The sequence below is a fragment of the Hippopotamus amphibius genome, chromosome 1, assembly GCF_030028045.1.
Source record: "Hippopotamus amphibius kiboko isolate mHipAmp2 chromosome 1, mHipAmp2.hap2, whole genome shotgun sequence".
Lineage (NCBI taxonomy): Eukaryota > Metazoa > Chordata > Mammalia > Artiodactyla > Hippopotamidae > Hippopotamus > Hippopotamus amphibius.
Window position 1 is genome coordinate 113,836,554 of NC_080186.1, and position 18,801 is coordinate 113,855,354.

The 18,801-nt window shown below is 37.2% G+C and overlaps 1 protein-coding gene across 5 annotated transcripts in view; it reads right to left on the reverse strand.

Annotated features, from left to right (window-relative positions):
- Positions 1–18,801, reverse strand: part of ARNT (aryl hydrocarbon receptor nuclear translocator) — a 62,121-nt gene that overhangs the window by 22,859 nt on the left and 20,461 nt on the right. For 2 of the 5 annotated variants that reach the window (XM_057722389.1, XM_057722379.1), the window contains exons 2-7: positions 16,298–16,409; positions 13,049–13,093; positions 8,196–8,240; positions 5,534–5,578; positions 2,918–3,131; positions 41–254 (exon numbers count right to left, since the gene is read on the reverse strand). In XM_057722389.1, the coding sequence (XP_057578372.1) occupies positions 41–254; positions 2,918–3,131; positions 5,534–5,578; positions 8,196–8,240; positions 13,049–13,093; positions 16,298–16,409 (675 nt within the window). Of the gene's footprint in view, positions 1–40; positions 255–2,917; positions 3,132–5,533; positions 5,579–8,195; positions 8,241–13,048; positions 13,124–16,293; positions 16,410–18,801 lie in introns of those variants that run through there. The other 3 variants (XM_057722402.1, XM_057722397.1, XM_057722412.1) reach the window with 2 other exon arrangements.

Sequence of the window (18,801 nt, forward strand, 5' to 3'; positions counted from 1 at the left end):
AAAGGATTTGCCATTCATTTTCCATCTACATAACTCATACCTGTCAGGGCGTTTTCCGAAGTGGAAAGCTGCTCACGAAGTTTGTCCACATCATCTGGGTGCACCTGATCATAGAGTGTGCTACCAAACCATTCAGACTGTGGCTGGTTCAAAACAGGGGTCACTGAGTCAGAGACATATACCACCCGGCCTGTCTCACATGAGACAATAAACAGAAAGCCATCTGCTGCCTCCAAGATCAAATGTTTCAGTTCCTGCCCAAAGAAGAGAAATACAAGTTAACACTGAACTGTTTTGAAAAACCAAATATTATTTAGGGAAAGAAGTATGACACTTCAGGCCATATGTATCTCTTCATAAGTAATTACTGGCTTCTGTCTAATCCACAGGCACAGCTTTGCACCCTAAGTGTAACTTAAGTGTAACTACCTTCACTGACAAGACAGTTTTTTTCCAATAGATACATTTCTTCTATGTGTCTATGTCACTATCCACCTCCTCTGCTTTACCTCAGCACTCAAGATAGGGAATAAAAAGGCTTACCATTAACAATAATTGAGTTCTTAAGATCTCACTCTCTCTGGTCTCTTTTTAGGATCTTGCTCTACAAGATCTCTCTTTCCCCTCAGATCCTAAACATGATTAAGTTTTCTCAATTCTATACAAAACTTCCCTCAACTCTGTCCAACTCACCTTTCAGTGCCAAACTTAAATTAAGAGTAATGTTACACTCACTGGCTCTACTCTCTTACTTTTCATTTATTTCTCAATCCCACTGCAATCTGCACTCTAAACCACTACATTCACGTTTTTTCAGGAGGTTACTAATGTATTCCTAACTGCCAACTCAAGTCCTCGTTCCTGAGTCTATCATTTTACTCAGTCTCACTGCAGATCTGATAGTGTTGTTCATTCTATCCTTTAAAATTTATTTCTCAAAAAAAAAAATAAATAAATAAATAAAATTTATTTCTCCCTAGCTTCTATGACACCACATTCCAACTTTTACTTCCTTTCCAAATGTCCCTTCTCTGCTTTAGGCTCCCTTTCCTTTGTTCAAGTCCCAAGTGTAAGCATTTCCAAGGATCTATCTTAAGTTCTCTTCTCTATGTATTCCATACTCTCTACCTGAGAAATCATATCCACTCCTCCACTAAGAAATGATACCCAAATCTACATCTCTAGACTTGCCTAAAATCTATTAAGCAACTTCAAATAGACATTCTACCAGCAATTCAATTTCAACGCCTCAAAACCTGTCATTATTTCCCCCTTCAAAAACAATCCTCTGTGCTCTTTCAGCATTCCCTTTCTTATCAGCAGTATCCCCTTCCTCTCAGGATACAGGCCTCAAAAATCTACTCTCTCTTACACTTCAGTGATAACTCAGTTTTATCGATTCTATTTTCAAATACACTGTCACTGTCCTAGTCATCTTCCTGCTTTCACTCTCTCCAATCCATCCTTAAAATGCTACCACATTTTTTATAGCTCTCCAATGCCTAAAAATTAAAATCTAAATTATTTAACATAACACCTAAATATTCTGTCATCAGGTCCCAGCCTACCCTCCTATTATCATCTCCCAAGGCATGCTAAACTCCTTGATTTTCCTTGAATAACCTGGTTATCCTCACTATGCTTTTGATCAAGTTATTTCCAATAGTTACAACACTATTTCCCTATTCTTCACTTCCCATATCTGCACTTCTACAGGACTTATTATTGTACCTCTGATATAGAGCTGATTCTGTGTTTATATTATGATTGATTTAATTACATATCTATTTCTACCAGTGACTATCTCTTACCATCCTTTACTTTTCTAACAGCACAAAGCACCTGGTTACAAAAGGGGCATTAATGGAGTCTGCTGAATCAATATCTGTATGTGTTCTGTTAATGCACACTGATCAGCTATTCCAATGTACATGTATATAAAATGTGTGCTGTATGTGCTTTCATATACACCATCCTATTTGGAAAATTCTTGTTGCTTTCTTCCAAACCATCTTCCTTCTAATTCTCTGACTAAAAGCCTAGCATCATAGGTCAATTTTTTTTCCCTTATACTTCCTATATTTTCCAAGTTTTTCTGCAATAAACAAATGTCATTTTTAATAATCAAAACAGAATATTGCTTCCTTACTCTTTGAAGTTTTTGCTGACTATTCTCACTCAGGCCTGGCCATTCTATTCACTTTAGCTGTCCCTCCAGTATACACACACACACACACACACACACACACACACACACAATAGTCCTATATAAATCATTAATAAGTTTAAGGCATTTCTTCTCAGTACGCATTTTCCTATCATTGTTTCACTTATGTGTGTATCCTGCCACTCACATATTCATATTCAGACTGAGTTCCTGAAAGGCTAGAAATGTGTTTGCCTTTTCTATTTTTCTCATAGTGCATCAAATGTAACAGAGCACATCTCTAAGCAACAACAACCACCTATCAGACTCCTTTTATCAATAAAACTGGAAACTGCTTCGAGAATAAAAACTAGATTCCTCCATCTTCTATAACCCTAAAGCCAAGTAAAAGGACTGGTTCCACGGACACAGTCATCTCTTCTCCCTGTGATTTCACTGTTCTTCTATCCTGTAGGCTGGATTCATGAATAAAGTTCTGAAATACCTATAAGCTTTGCTAAATAGCTTTCATAATTCTTCTCTACTTCCCACTGTTCCAAAGCTAATAAATGGCATAGTCAGAGATGAAATCTCACTTTCCCATAGTCTGAATACTTCTTTCAGAGCTGAATTCTTGTCCTTTAAAGAATCTACAGTCTCACTCTGCTCTGACTCCCAATGTAACGCACTATTCAGGATTATGGTCATCCACCCCCAAAAGATCAAAACTTTCAAAGATTCTAGACTCTCTCAGTTGTGCTTCCCAGAGACCTGATCAGTGAGGAAAGACGGCTTGTAGGTGCCATCAGTGGATGTGTTGCCAGTTCCTCGCAAGGACTTCATGTGAGAAACTGCCATGCGTAAGATGGTTAGCTTGTCTGGTTTTCGAGCCAGGGCACTACAGGTGGGTACCATGTCTGACAGTTCTGTTATGTAGGCTGTCATCTTGTTCCGTCGCCGCCGTTCAATTTCACTGTGATTTTCCCTGCATGGAGAGAGAGAGAGGAGAAGCCCCATCCAGGTGGTCACATCTGGCCATTTGGGAGCTGGGAGGGTGACATGGATACCAAGTGAGCTGCTGAAGAAATGTGGAATTTAGATTTAGTGGTGCTTAAGTCTCAGAATTTAAAGTGAGGTTTGCCAAATTTCTCATGCAGAGAAAGTATGGAATAGAAACTAATGAGGAAGACAGAGTACAAGCATATACCAGCAATTCTAACTCTTGGAAACTTCATTTCCTATGTAAATTACCACTCCCTCAGAACAAAAAGTGTTTTAAGAAATCATAGTCTTGGGACTTCCCTGGTGGCAGAGTGGTAAAGAATCCGCCTGCCAATGCAGGGGACATGGGTTCGAGCCCTGGTCTGGGAAGATCCCACATGCCGCAGAGCAACTAAGCCCATCCGCCACAACTACTGAGCCCGTCCTCTAAAGTCTGCGAGCCACAACTACTGAGCCCTCACAGCACAACTACCGAAGCCCGTGCTCCACAACAAGAGAAGCCACCACACTGAGAAGCCTGTGCACCGCAACAAAGAGTAGCCCCCATTCTCCACAACTAGAGAAAGCCCGCACAGCAATGAAGACCCACCGAAACCAAAAAAAAAAAATCAGTCTTAAAAAAATGTTGATTTTATTTACTTAAGTTCCTCAGCTTTGCTGATTGCATGTTTACCAATTCAACTTTTTAAAGGCTGAAAACATAAAGTGACCAATTTTTTCCAACACAAGTATGTTGCTCAACAGCTGATACAAGAATTGACAGTATAGATTCCCTTGGTCTGTAAAATGTTATCTCTTCTAAGCATCTCTCTCATTCTTAACACTGGAAGGCAGAATTGGAAGTTTTACTTGTCCCACTAACGCACAAAGCCCTACCTCTCTATCTGGGTGTGCTGCCAATATACTGAGCTCAAGAGACTTGTAAGAGACCATCTACTAGAGGTCCCTTATGGGTGCCCAATTTGGGACAAAGTGAACTGGAAAACAGGAGTGAAGTGGAGAGGAAGATGTTTAAGGACCTGAAAACAGACAACCTGGATCTCACCAGGGTAAGTAGAACACATCTCCAATAAGACTTGCTCAAAATCAAATAAAATGGTATTACTGTTAAAAATAATAATCCAGTAGTTTTCAAATTGGATTTCTGAAAAGCCTAACAGTTCCTCAGTGTCTTCCATGGGAATGCTTCAAGAAGAGACCCAAACAACATGCTGCATTTCTGTTTGTACTTGAGCAGCTTTGCTTTTGTCTTTTTTATTGACTTCGATTACCACTTAAGGATTCTATTTGAAAAGTTCTCTGCCAGAACAAAAAGAAAACAACAAATCTAACATAAATCTCTTTTTTATGATAAGAGCAAACTAAGGTCAAGCAGTTAGTTGATTTTTCCAAGGGCTGCCCTCATTCCCAATGAATGCAAGTTTCTTCCCACCATATCACACCGTTTTCTGGAGTGAAAGAGTTCGTAGGAGGCGTAAGTTGAAATGGCAGCAAAATGAGCTTGTGGCCTAGCTGAAAGAGGTAATGATAGGTAAGAGGGGAGAAGTAATAAAAACAGGTACTAGTATCAGGGATCCATCTCCTACTAGTTGTCCCAAATCACAGAGAACAAAAAACAGGAAAATTTGGGCACAACACTTCTTCTGCAGTATTTCTACATTACTGACAACAGTCTCCAAAGAGAACTCTATAGAGTCTCCTTTAGTGAAAACGTCTCACAGCATAGGTTCATATTTATAGTTACTTTGCCTGAGAAATGTAAAATTCTACTCTCAAACATAAAGCACCTATTTTCCCAGCATCTGACAGATTTCTGACACTGAAATCCAGAAGGCTGATCTTTTACATAGCCACATCAAGTCTGCTAAGCTTTTCTGGGAAACAACTAAACATTCAATCACCAAAGCAACACCAGTGACAAAGTAATCTAGGCTGTGAGTCTACATAGAAAAATAAGGGTGAGCTTTCTAGAGAGGTGTGGAGTAAATACTGAGGCCTAAAGACTGGGAACTAATTGCAAACACAGATATATTTATTGGTTTTCTGATAAAGGAGTATCTCCCTGCTAAAGCATCAAATGGCACAGCTACACTGTTTCTAAAAGCTTTTTATTCTGTGAAACTTAGTGCTAAGATAAAGATGAAAAGAGAAATCTATAAAACTAATAGCAATTTCTTAAATTTCTAAGTAAAGTTCCCTCAACTCACCCACTTTTTGATGAGGGAACCAAAGCTCCGTTTACACACAAACCTCCAAAAATCCTGTTCTCTCTTGCCTCAAAGAAAGAAAAACATAAAGAGAAAGGGGAAGAGGGAGCAGAATAAGAAAAAGAATAGAAAAGCAGCATGATCTGCTTCATCATGCTAAGAGACACTGTTCTCCTACCTGGCGAGTCTCTCCTTATCCGCAGAGCTCTGCTCATCATCCGACCTAAAAACAGAATTAACGAACTAAGCTAAAAGCAAAATAAAAAGGAAGGAAAGGAGGGAGGGAAGGGAGAGAGCAAAAAGGGAAGGGACGGGAACGGAAGAAAAGAAAGAGAACAAAACAGATGCAAAGAAGAGAGGGGAAAATGGAAATATGGACAAGAACCTTGCCTGTAACTCTACAAAGCCATCTGTTAGGGTAAAGAAAAAGTAACTTACAGGACAAAGGTCAACATAAAAGCAAGGCCAATATTAATTACAAATAATATAATCTGAGCACAGAAAGCCAATCATTCTCTGTAGAAACCAAAGATACACAATTTGAACAAGAATCACACAAGGGAATACCATTCTCACACACTGCTCCCAATCTGGAAAGAAAATGATATCCACATATGCTACTCTATAATGAAAAAAAATCAAACAGTAAATCATGATAAGAATGTCAAACGAGTGATCACAAACACAGTCTCTCTATAACACACATATAGCACGCATGCACTTACAGACAAAATAACCAAATAGGTTTCACTGGAGAAAGTCTATAAATACAGCTAATAGCTAAGTTTCTGATATATCCCCTATCAATGATATGACCCTGAAGTAGTAAATTTCTATTCAGTCACTTTCTCATTTCTCCTTCCCTAGAGGGGTCTAACGAAGGATCATCACTACATTTCTCTGGGTAACTAAAATACTATAAGTGTTGATGGCAACTGAAGAAACAAGGCATTGGTAGGCCAGTTTATCAGTAATCAATTCCATCTTAAAAAATATACGTATATATATAGAGAGAGAGCACAGACACGGGAGAGAGGGATTAAGAATAAATAGATTAAAAAAAGAATAAATAGATTAAGAAAAAATGTCTAAGTAAAGCATGACATATGAACAGGCTGAGAGACTAGCTATTAAAAATGACAAGTGCAATGACTTCATCAACATATGGGAAAGTTTCTAAAAAATGGTCAGCAAGGAAAAAAAAAGGACAGAGACAAAAGATAACACAGTAATGATAAGAACCATGTGAAAACTTATGTGTACTGACAAGAAGAGAAAGAAAAGTGATATTAAGTGAAGTTTCATATTCATTTGGTTATTATAATTCCTTAACAAACTACAAATTTTTTCAAAAAGTTGGGAAAATTCATTTCAGTTTTAAGAACCTCTAATGAATGCTGAAGGAGGATATGTCAGGTGAACTAGCTTAACAATTCATATCTTAAAGAAATGAGTTTTGGGAATTCCCTTGTGGTCCAGTGGTTAGGACTCTGCACTTCCACTGCTAAGGGCATGGGTTCAATCCCCGGTTGGGGAACTAAGATCCCCCAAGCTGCTAAGTGTGGCAAAAAAAAAAAAAAAAAATTCTGTTGTTGGAAAGTTAAAATCTAAAATTCCTATTACTACTCCTACCACTACAGATACACAATCCCTCACCTACTCTAATATTTCCGAATGAAATATATGAATGTATAAATATTCGCATTAACCAAGACAAACGAAGACTAAAACAGTTCAGTTCATGTTTTCACAGCTTTCTGGAGTTTCAGTCAAGAGACTGTGAACCTGTACCACCACTACTATTTGATGGCTTCACTTTCTAACGCAGCTTTTGAAAAACTACTCCCCAAATATCTATTATTAACTTCCCATTTTAGAGATGGTTCACATTCTAAAGTGTTTATAAATATCTACTTTGATAAACAAATTCTTCAAAAACCTCTTAAATTCACTCCTTTCCTACTGTCATTGCCACCATTCTAGCCCAGGGTCTCATGATTTTATCACTGTCTTATTATTTCAATAGCCTCCCATCCACCTCCCTGACTACAGTGCTTCTCTTTAATCAGTCCTATATAATGCTACTAGACAAAACTCCCATATGCATTTTATATATTATCATCTCATTCAAAGCTTATGATGGCAGCTCACTGCTTCAGAGTAATTTTTAACTACTCTGACTGATATTTCTTAGCCCCCGCATCAATGTTTCTCAGCGTATGGGCCCCAGACCAGCAGCATCAGCAATGAATAAATAATAAGTGCCTAGTTAAGCACTGGATTTTGGATTATTCACTTTTCTAAGGTGGCTGCAAACAATTTAAAAAAAAATTACTGCTTAATATATATAAACTTTCTGAAAATAAACCAATATTTGACTTGAGAAGGATTTGTTTAATATAAAGCAAAGTATTTTTCATCCTCTTGACAGAGAACTTAAATTTATTTCAATAACTCCAGTCTTCACATAAATTGTTTCTTTGATGTTATTTTTAAAAGAATAAAACCATTATCTGTACAGATTTGGTAGATCCACTTAATAATAAATGCAACCAACAAATTCATAGTTTATGTTCCTGTGGACACCCAGCAAGCACACTGTATAGCCATCTATCACATACATAAAAACACCATGTAAAAAATATACCATGAGTTTGAAGCCAATAAGTGTGAAGCCATGTTACCTCAACATAAACGACAATTATAATACTAAGTTTCACCAGCTTTCAGAAGAAGAAAGAGACTGAACAGAGAAATTAACTCACTGAGATAAAATTAAAACTCAGTGTTTTTTAATTGCCTGGTCCCACAACAAGGACCAAGATGCTCTACTACATTACCTGGCAAACCGCTCCTTATCATTAGACATCTGATCATCATCACACCTGAAGGAGAAAAAAAAAAGATTAGTCCAAGGTATTACACTTGTTATATCTATTTCACTCTTAAAGGAAAACTAGAAAGGGATAAAAATATTCAACAAAAAAAGCCAATGAAAAGGCATCACAAAGCAAGAGAGATAATAACAGCATCTTACAGAATGTAAAAACCCATGACTATTAATTGTCAAGTTTCTAATGTTTCCTTTATTCTTACTTCTCAGACATTCCAAAAAAAGATAATTATCTCATGATGGCACAGCTGACTGCCCTATCAACACCACTCTGAGGCTAGGGATAGTTTTGTTTTTGTTTTTCCTTAATCATGACAAAAAACAAGTAACATAAAATTTACCATCTTAACCATTTTTAAGTGTACAGTTTAGTAATGCTAACTATAATATAGCCACACTATTGTACAAAATATCTCTAGAACTTTTTCCCCTTGCAAAACTGAAATTCTATAGCCAATGAACACCATCTTCCTACTCTCCCTGCACACATCCAGCCCCCAGCTCCTGGCAACCACCATTCTACTTTCTGTCTCTCTGATTTCGCTACTTTTTTTTTTTTAATTTGGTTGTGCCAGGTCTCAGTTGCATCAGGCATGCTCCTTAGTTGCAGCTCTCCAGCTCCTTAGTTGTAGTCAGCAGGTCCTCAGTTGCGGCTCACTGGCTCCTTTAGTTGCAGCATGCAGGCTCCTTAGTTGCGGCTCTCAGGCTCCTTAGTGGTGACATGCGAACTCTTGGTTGCAACATGCATGTGGGATCTTAGTTCCCTGACCAGGGATTGAACCCAGGCCCCCTGCATTGGGAGCATGAGTCTTAACCACTGTGCCATCAGGGAAGTCCCTGATTTTGGCTACTTTAGATCCTCATATAAGTGAAATCATACAGTATTTATCTTATCGTGACTAGCTTATTTCATTTAGTATAATGTCCTTAAGGTTCATCTATGTTGTAGTATGTGACAGAATTTCCTTCTTTTTTAAGGCTGAATAATATTCCACTGGCTGTATATACTGTATTTCTTTACCTACTCATTTGTCAATGGATATTTGGGGTGCTTCCACCTTTTGGCTACTGTGAACATGGGGCAGTGAACATGAGTGTGCAAATATCTCTCCAAGATCCTGCTTTCAACTCTTTTGGATATATAACCAGAAGTGGCACTGCTAGATCATATGATAATTCTCTTTTTAACATTTCAAGGAACCTCCACGCTGTTTTCCAAAGCGGCTGCACCATTTTACCCACCAAAAGTACACAAGAGTTCCAGTCCCTGGATATCCTCCCCAACACTTGTTATTTTCCAAGTTTTCTGATAGTGGCCATTCTAATGGCCTACTCCTTGTAGTTTTGATTTACATTTCTCTAATGATTAGAGATGATGAGCATCCTTCCACATGCTTTTTGGCCATTTGTACACCTTCTTTGGAGAAATGTCTATCCAAGTCCTTTGCCTATTTTTTAATCAGGTTGTTTTTTTGTTATTGAGTTGCAGGTGTTCTTCAAGTATCATAGATATTAACCCCTTATCAGATATATGATTGGCAAATACTTTCTCCCATTCCATGGGTTATCTTTTCACTCTGCTTCCTTTAACGTGCAAAAGTTTCCAAGAGTCTTAAATTATGATGTAAACAATGAACTTTATCTCTTTGATTAAGGAAACACAATCCATTCATCTCAATAACTTCTACTTAATAAGCTGACAGATCTGTTTGCTACTACAGAAACTGCAAAGGAGGATGTGTTGAAGGAGTAAAACCTAACTCTGAAAACACTGCTCTACTCTCTGGATGATTTAAATTTTCCTCTTCTCACTGCCACAGGCTATAGCAAAGATCTATCAACTTTGGGTAGCAAGAGCTTTTGGGAGATAGGCAAGGCTCACAAAATTTGCAGTTAAACCAATTATTAAATTACAGCCAGAATTTATACTGCTCCTTCACAGGCTACAAATCCTCAACTAATTTGACCCCAAGAATTTTCAAAGTTTCTGAAAATAACTGGAGAGCAGAAGTAGAACAATGGGCATACATGGAGGTATGTGGAATTTCACCTCAAGGACAAATGGTTTGTTTCTAAGACACAAAATATGCTATAAATCAGATATTACAAACTTTTAATGAATAAAAGTGATCTAAGCTGAAATTTACATACTAATTTTGAATTTTAAGAATGAATCTTCCAAATCCTAGCTACTCAAAGTGTGGTCAATGGACCAGAAGCAACAGCATCACTTAGGAATCTATCAGAATGCAGAATCTTGAGCACTATCACAGATCTAATGAATTATAATCTTCACCTTATCAAGAACCCCTGGTGGATTTGTACATGCATTTGTTGAGTCTGAGAAGCATTATTCTAGATACTAGCAACTCTGATACTAGTACCTGGAATTTCAAAGGCTTCATATTCTTTTTTTTTTTATTTTTATTTATTTGGCTGCACCAGTCTTAGCTGCCGCACACGGGATCTTCGTTGCCACGTGCAGGATCTTCGTTGTGGCATGTGGGATCTTCATTGCGGCATGTGGGATCCAGTTCCCTGACCAGGGATCAAACCCAGCTCCCTGCATTGGGAGCGCAGAGTCGTAGCCATTGGACCACCAGGGAAATCCCAAAGCCTTCATATGACAAAATGACACTTGAACAAAGTGATGAAAAGAGGTAATAAATTACAACTTTCATCCACCAAGGAGATTTAATGTTGATTTCCAGATACAATGCAAGTAAAACTTCAACTCATTGACCAAAGTGGAAAACTGCAATTAAAAAAAAAAAAAAATGTACTGGGAATTTCCTGGTGGTCCAATGGTTAGAACTCCACACTTCTACTGTAGGGGGCACAGGTTTGATCCCTGGTTGGGGAACTAAGATTCCACAAGCTGCAAGCTAACTGCCCCGCCCCAAAATATCCATGGTCAAATAAAAAAAAAGAAATTGGCGATGCCTCTCTTGGGCAAAATGACCTGCTTATTAAGATGAATTATGAAAACCTTCTTCTATGGTTGGGGAAAGGACAGACAAACCTTTTAAAATCTGTATATAGTTTGCGGCTACCAGATTTTGTAGAAATGGAAGCAATGAGTCAGGGCTAGAACTAATTGATAGGTATAAATAAGACTAGTGGTTACCTCTACCCCATTCATATGCACAACACAGCTCCACTAACAGTATTTATCATTATAATCAGAGATTCCTAATTGGAGGAAATCCCAATGGAACTGTGGGAAAAAAATCTATCCTTGCACAGAAATTGAAATCTCTTCCCCTCTTCACATTTGTTGACACTCATTAAGTCTCAAGAGCTCTCTTGGAGAACTGCTTTCTCCAATATTTTACAACTATTTCTTTATGGTAGCCAAGTCATGGTGGTTGTTTTCAAGAATATCTGGTAGTGTTCCACAATTAGGCCATAGCTAGAAACACAAGCTTTAACTTTAAACATTGCAAATACAATAATAATAACAACAACAACAACAATAATAATAGATAGATGTCACTGACTGAACTAAGCATTATAAAACTAAACAATGGCAAGCAATCTACAATATGGGCATCCTCTGTATAAAAACAAAAACTGAGGAGACAATGAGTGTGAGCAGGTGCACACATATATGTGCATTTAAACACACTTACATATGCACTGAATATTTCTGGAAAGATACTTAATAAACTGGAAACTATAGTTGTCTAAGGGGAAGGATTTTGAAGGTCTGAAGTGAAAGGAAGATGTATTTTCATTACATATAACTTTGCACTTTTTAAAAATTTTGCAATAAAATATGTTTATGTTTCTTTTAAGAATTTAGTTAATAAAACAAACAATGAAATCTGAGCACACATAATAAAATAAATTTTTTTAAAAATAGGGTTCCTTTATTTATTTCTCAAATATTTGTTACTCTGCAATGTAGCCATTACCTAGGTAATAATTTCAACTTTGAAAAGAAAAAAGGCAGGTTGCAATCAAGGTTATCTTCCACTGTTTGACTCTTATTGCTTTCCTTACTTAAAAACAAAGTACTGGTCTTAAGTAAGAATAAAAATTTCCCCTCTCTGAAAGAACTCCATCAATATATTGAAAAGTCCATTTTCAGTTCTCCAGAAAGTTCGCCACTCAAGGATACAAATTCCAATTCCTGCTCTGATGGAGAAGTCAATGAATATCAGAGGTTACAAAAGATTAGTACATTAATGACCCCCCAACTAATTACACCTCCTGGTATTCACCATCTGGTATAGCCCCCCTCCCATACTGAGTCAGGACTTGGACATATGACTTGCTTTGCCCAATGGGACAACAGCAAATGTCAATACAAAGAAGAGGTTTGATAAGCACTTACAGTGAGACTTGCCCTTTGGATTGTAGCCATCACTATGTAAAGAAACTCAGTCTGCTCTCCTTAAGGATAAAAGACCACAAAGAAAGAGATAGCCAGCCTTATCAGCTAAGTCCAGTTCCCAGTTGACAAGGCAGCTGAATGCAGTCTTATGAGTGAGTCTAGGCAAGATCGGCAGAATAACCATCTAGCCAATCCACAGTATCGTGAAAAATAATAAATCATTGCTCTTTTTAAGCCATACAACAATAGATAACTGATACAGAGGGTCTTGTAAATTCTCTGCCCTCTCTGGCCCTATTACCAGAATGCTTGAAAATTTTTTGGAGTATAATATAATAGGAAATTTTAGTTTTAGGATGAAGCACTCTCCTTAGGCATAAAGACAAAAATATTATGAGTCAGAAATATAATCAAATAACTTTTAGTATCAGAAATCTAGAGAAAGTTTTTTAAGATCTTACCTCAAAAATTTACTGTTCCCTTCTCCATCATCATCAAAATCCAATCTGGGGAAAGTCAACAAAAATATTATAAGCCTATTGATAATGCAGAATATTAAAAAAATTAAAATTCTAAACCCATAAGCTACCTGAACACCCACTCAAATGGAAGAAGGAAAATAGGAAGTGGACATAAACAAAGCTATATCACCTCTTCCTTGTCATAGCAAACTGGGCAAAGAAATTGGCCAATCAAAAAAAAGTACCTATTGCTACCTTTCCTTTTCCTAGGGTAGCAATCCACCTTTGCCAAAGTTTTACATCAGAGTACAATCTCTACAAAAGGAGCAAGAATCCACTCAAAAAGGATAAGAAATTAATATGAATAACTCAGGTCCATTTTTCATTTCTATCGTCTACTCTAGGCTATGTTACCAGCTCTCTGAAACATCTCTTAAAACAGTGATGTTCCATAAGAAATTATTTTAAGGCCTCCGGAGGTTGTTTTTTGTTTGTTTGTTTGTTTGTTTGATTGATTGATTTATGGCCACGCTGTGCAGCTTGTGGGATCTTAGTTCCCAAGGATTGAACCCAGGATTGAACCTGGACCTACAGCAGTGAAAGCGCAGAGTTCTAACCACTGGAAGGCCAGGGAATTCCCTGAAGGTTGTTAAATAATGTTTCTTTCCTTCATTCATCTAATGAATATGTAATATATGCTACATTCCAGATACTGTGCTAGATGAGATGAAAACAAAAGACCTGCCCTCAAGGGATTCTTTGCCTAGACAAATGTACACAACAAGTGAGAATGAGAAAGCGTCATATGAGGAGCACAATCAATAAGCTGTAAATGTTTAGTGAAAGCAGGGGTGACTTTCATTTCAAGGGATTAGGCAAGATTATAGGCAACAAGATAGGACAATCTCCTATTAATTTCTATACTCTATTAAACTAAAACATTATTCATGTTAACCCAGTGATCTTGGCATCTCTACTAGTGAGATTACCTGATATTATGGGGCCTCTTAATGAGTTATGAAGTACATAGCATCAATCCTTAAAGTGTCCATTCCTCTTCCTCCCTGCAGCCCCAGATCACCTGTCAAAATCTATTTACCCATAACTCCATTTCTAAGAATCTATCCTAAAGAAATAACTCAGAGGAAAAAAATTTACCTACAAAGATATTTGTTAACATTACATATCATAGCAAATCTTCAAAACAGTTTAAATGTCCCAAAATAGGGATTACGTACATCTCTCTATGTAACTGTTTTAAATTGTTTCTATAGGGTACGTAACAATATGGAAAAAAAGGTTATTTTATAAAATTAAGTGAAAAGACCAGGCTATATACACCTACAAAATTACATAATTATAACTACTTAAAAATAACTACATATAAAATAAAGTATGAAGTAATTACACTAAAAAAAAAAACTGATGGGAGATGACTCGGTAGTAGGATTGTTGCTTTTTTAGTCTTCTAACTTTCTATATTTTCCAATCTTTTTTTTAAAAAAGTATATTATTTCTTTTAATATATGTTCCTGATTACCAATAATACACACTCACTTCAGAAGATATAGAAATAATTAAAAACAAAAGAAAAAATAAATCACCCATAATCCCATCACCCAGACATCTGACAACTATATTTTCAGTATTTTTGCTAGGCACACGTTATATACATATTTTTTTCTGATAGAGCTGGTATATTACATACACTGTAACCTCTTTTCTCAATATATTGTGAACATTTTTCTATACCAATACATATTTATCACTTCTAATAGTTGTACATTTTCAATATAACTTTCTCAACCAATCCCCTAATTTTGATATCAATATTGCTTCTAATTGTTTGCTACTATACATAACCATAACACTGTGTTTAAAACAGTAGACTATAAAGCTAACCTCCCAAGGTTCATATCATAGATCTTTCACTTACTAGCTTTAAAACCCTGGATAAGTTACTTATTCACCAGATGCCTCGTTAAACGAGTTAAAATGTATAAAGCTCCTGGAGACATAGCAAGTCTTAATATATTACTCATGTTACCACCTTAACCCAGGGATCACTCCTGTATTACTACTGGTAGGAGGAAACTTAAAGACTAGTTACAGCACTAGCTACATAATTTTTAAAAACAAAGGAAAGGGACTTCCCTGGTGGCCCAGTGGTTGAGAGTCTGCCTGCCAATGCAGGGGACATGGGCTCAATCCCTGGTCCAGGATGATCCCACATGCTGGAGCAATTAAGCCTGTGTGCCATATACACTAAGCCTGAGCTCTAGAGGCCATGAGCCACAACTACTGAGCCCACGTGCCACAACTACTAAAGCCCACGCACCTAGAGCCTGTGCTCTGCAACAAGAAAAGCCAATGCAATGAAAAGCCCGCACACCGCAACGAAGAGTAGCCCCCGCTCGCCACAACTAAAGAAAGCCTGTATGCAGCAACGAAGACCCAACGCAGCCATAAATAAATAAATAAATATTTTTTTAAAAAGAAAATTAAAATTTAATACTTCAATACTTTGAAAAGTGGGTTAAAATACTACCCATTCTTCCAGGCTTTTCTAAAACATTTTTTCCGAAGCCCTTTCCAATCTCTACCAACCAATGGTGGTATTTCCATACACTGAAACACACAGCACTGTATTTGTTCCTTTCTTAGCAAACCTGATGTATTCTACCTTGAATTTTATTTATGTATGTAATGATTATCCCCTTCAGAACATATAGCAACTTAGAGACAAGGACTGTGCCTTATTTATCTTTGTATCCTAGTAGCAATCAGCACGACTTACACTAATTAGGCATCTAATAAATAATTCTGGAAATGAATGGACTCTAGATTCCAAACGAAGCTACATATCAATAACTTAAAGGAGAAGTATTCTAGAGTTCAGCATTCTCTAAATTCAGAAAAGTAAAAAGCCTACCAGAAAGATTTCAAGAATACAGGTACTAAGCTTAATGAAAGCAGCGAATTTTCGCAGCAACAGTGAAACTTGTGGGCTTAGCAATATTCCTTTACCTGGTAGAGATATTTTGTTAAAAAAAAAAAATTCTGCTTGTAAGAAACTAAGATAAAAACATCAGTTCCACACAAAGAAAAATCCAGGGACTAAAGAATGTTATCTGACGGGGGTATAGTAAGTAGCCGGAGAAGTGAGAGGGTTAGGATTAGAGGGTTCAGCAACGAAATCAACCTGGGTTAAAGGAGAGACATTCATGACACACTTACACTCAAACTCACCCTGGTCGTCGCTTAACAGCCCTCTGAGCAATGGCTCCTCCACCTTGAATCCCAGGGCCAGGGTTTCCAGAGGCAATGGCTGGACCCAGTGATGGTACATCCGATGTCATTTCTGTCAGAGAAAAACAGAAATACAGATTTTAAAAATACTGTCCTTGCTTCTCACCATCATCATCATCATCAAACTGGCTAGAAGAAAGGATCAAGCTTTGGATAAAATCTCAGCAGTATGCTAGAAAACCAAAATACACACATCCAGATTGCTTTTCTTGCATTCTTACACTAGAAAAAGATTTCCCTACACTTCAGTTCCCCCAACTTCATACAGTTTAGAAGAGGTAGTACTATATTCTGCAGCCTTCACTCTTAAAAGCTGGTAATAGTGACATAATATTAATCTAAAACACACACACACAGCAGTGTAAAGCAATTATACTCCAATAAAGAGCTTAAAACACACACAAATTGGTTTATATATTTCACAACTTAGCTCCTCTGATTTACTTTATTTGGAAAATACAGAAAAACCCCAAAATAAAAAATCACCTAAATTCCAATACTCAAAAAAATTATATAGAGTAAAACTTTTTTAATATATTTATTTATTTATTGGCTGCGTTGGGTCTTTGTTGCTGCACACGGGCTTTCTCTAGTTGCTGCAAGCGGGGGCTACTCTTCATTGTGGTGTGGAGGCTCCTCATTGTAGTGGCTTCTCTTATTGTGGAGCACGGGCCCTAGGCGCGTGGGCTTCAACAGTTGTGGCAGATGGGCTCAGTAGTTGTGGCTCACGGGCTCTAGAGCGCAGGCTCAATAGTTGTGGCACACAGGCTTAGTTGCTCCGTGGCATGTGGAATCTTCCCAGGACAGGGCTCGAACCCGTGTCCCCTGCATTGGCGGGCAGATTCTTTACCACTGCGCCACCTAGGAAGTCCTAGAGTAAAACTCTTAAGTCCCTTGTTGTGGCTCCCTTTTCTAAACCCTTTTCATCCTTCCTCTCTCCTTTCAATTCAATCTCATCCCCTAGAAGTAACCATTGTTACAAGTTGAGCTCATTTTATCTACTTTTTCCCTCATATAATGTACATCTATCTCTCTGATCAAAAACAGGCACATCTGGTCACGGCTAAATTACATTCCAAAAAGGCTGCTACAATTTTTGCTCCTACTAACAGGATATGAGAGTACCTATTTCCCTCACCACAACTGGGCATGATACTTTTTAATTTCACCTAACCTCACAGGTAAAAACGGTACAGTACTCGTTTTAAATCTTATGTCTTTTTACATCAGTCACCTGAAGTCAATGAGTTGACTCTTCACATCTTTGATATTTTTACACTGAATAATATATCTTTTTCTAATGAATTTGTAGGATCTATCAGTATATAAAGGATATTAAAGGATATCAATAAAGGATAATACATGCTTATTATGTATTACAAATTTTTTTTATTACTTACCTCAGCCTTTAAATATATAACATTTTGCAATTTTATGTTGTTAAATTTATCAATGTTTTCCTAAATAATTCCTGGATTTCTGTCTTGCTTAGGAAAGCTACCTACCCTCCAGATTATTTCTATATTTTCTTATAATACTTTTGTGTTTCACATTTAGATTTTTTTAATCCATTTGAAATTTATTAGCTAATTATTCTAATAACATTTACTGAATAATCCATCCTTTCCTCACTTATCGGAAGTGATACCTTTAATATATTTTAGGTGTCTACAAATAATTGATCTCTTTATATACTTTTATTGTTTCAATATATTTTATGACTCATATCAATACTGAACACTTTTGAAAACAACAGCTTTATAATACATTTTAATTATCAAATACGAAAGTCCTCCATTCTCCATTTATTATTCTACAAAATCTTATTAAATGTCATATACTACTTCTGCTTCCAGGACAATGGAGTAGATCCACTTTTCCCTACTCCTCCTGCTAAGTACAACTAAAAGTCCTACTAGACACCATATATAAAACAAACATAAGAATACTCTGAAAGGTGGAGAGAAGAAAGCAGACCAGCTAAAGACCTCAGGATCCAAAGTATTTATGGTGATGAGTTCCCTTGGGTTTTCTTTTTGACTCATATATCCCAGACATGGGGCTGAAAAAGTCATCAACCTAGAAGAACAGACAAAACTAGGCCCCCCAAAAGCCTAGTCTCTCTAGACAAAGGACCAGGAAAAGGGGCAGGTTACCAAGACAGAGAATTCTTAAACAACAACTACTCTACTCCAGCCAAATACCACAGGAAAATTGTGACCCCACCTGCACCTTGTCAGCAAAGGCTGAGTGGGTAACCTAAATGTCTATCTTTCCAAGGCTGTAACAAAGCACTTCAAAACTCCTCCTGGGATGGTGTCAGAGAAGACCAACTAGGGTCTTGGAACTTTCATTTCCACCAATCAGAAATGAGTACCTGTCCCCCTCAACGTCAATGGAGACCATGTAGGGAGATTATAATTCCCATCCCTATCCAGCAGTAA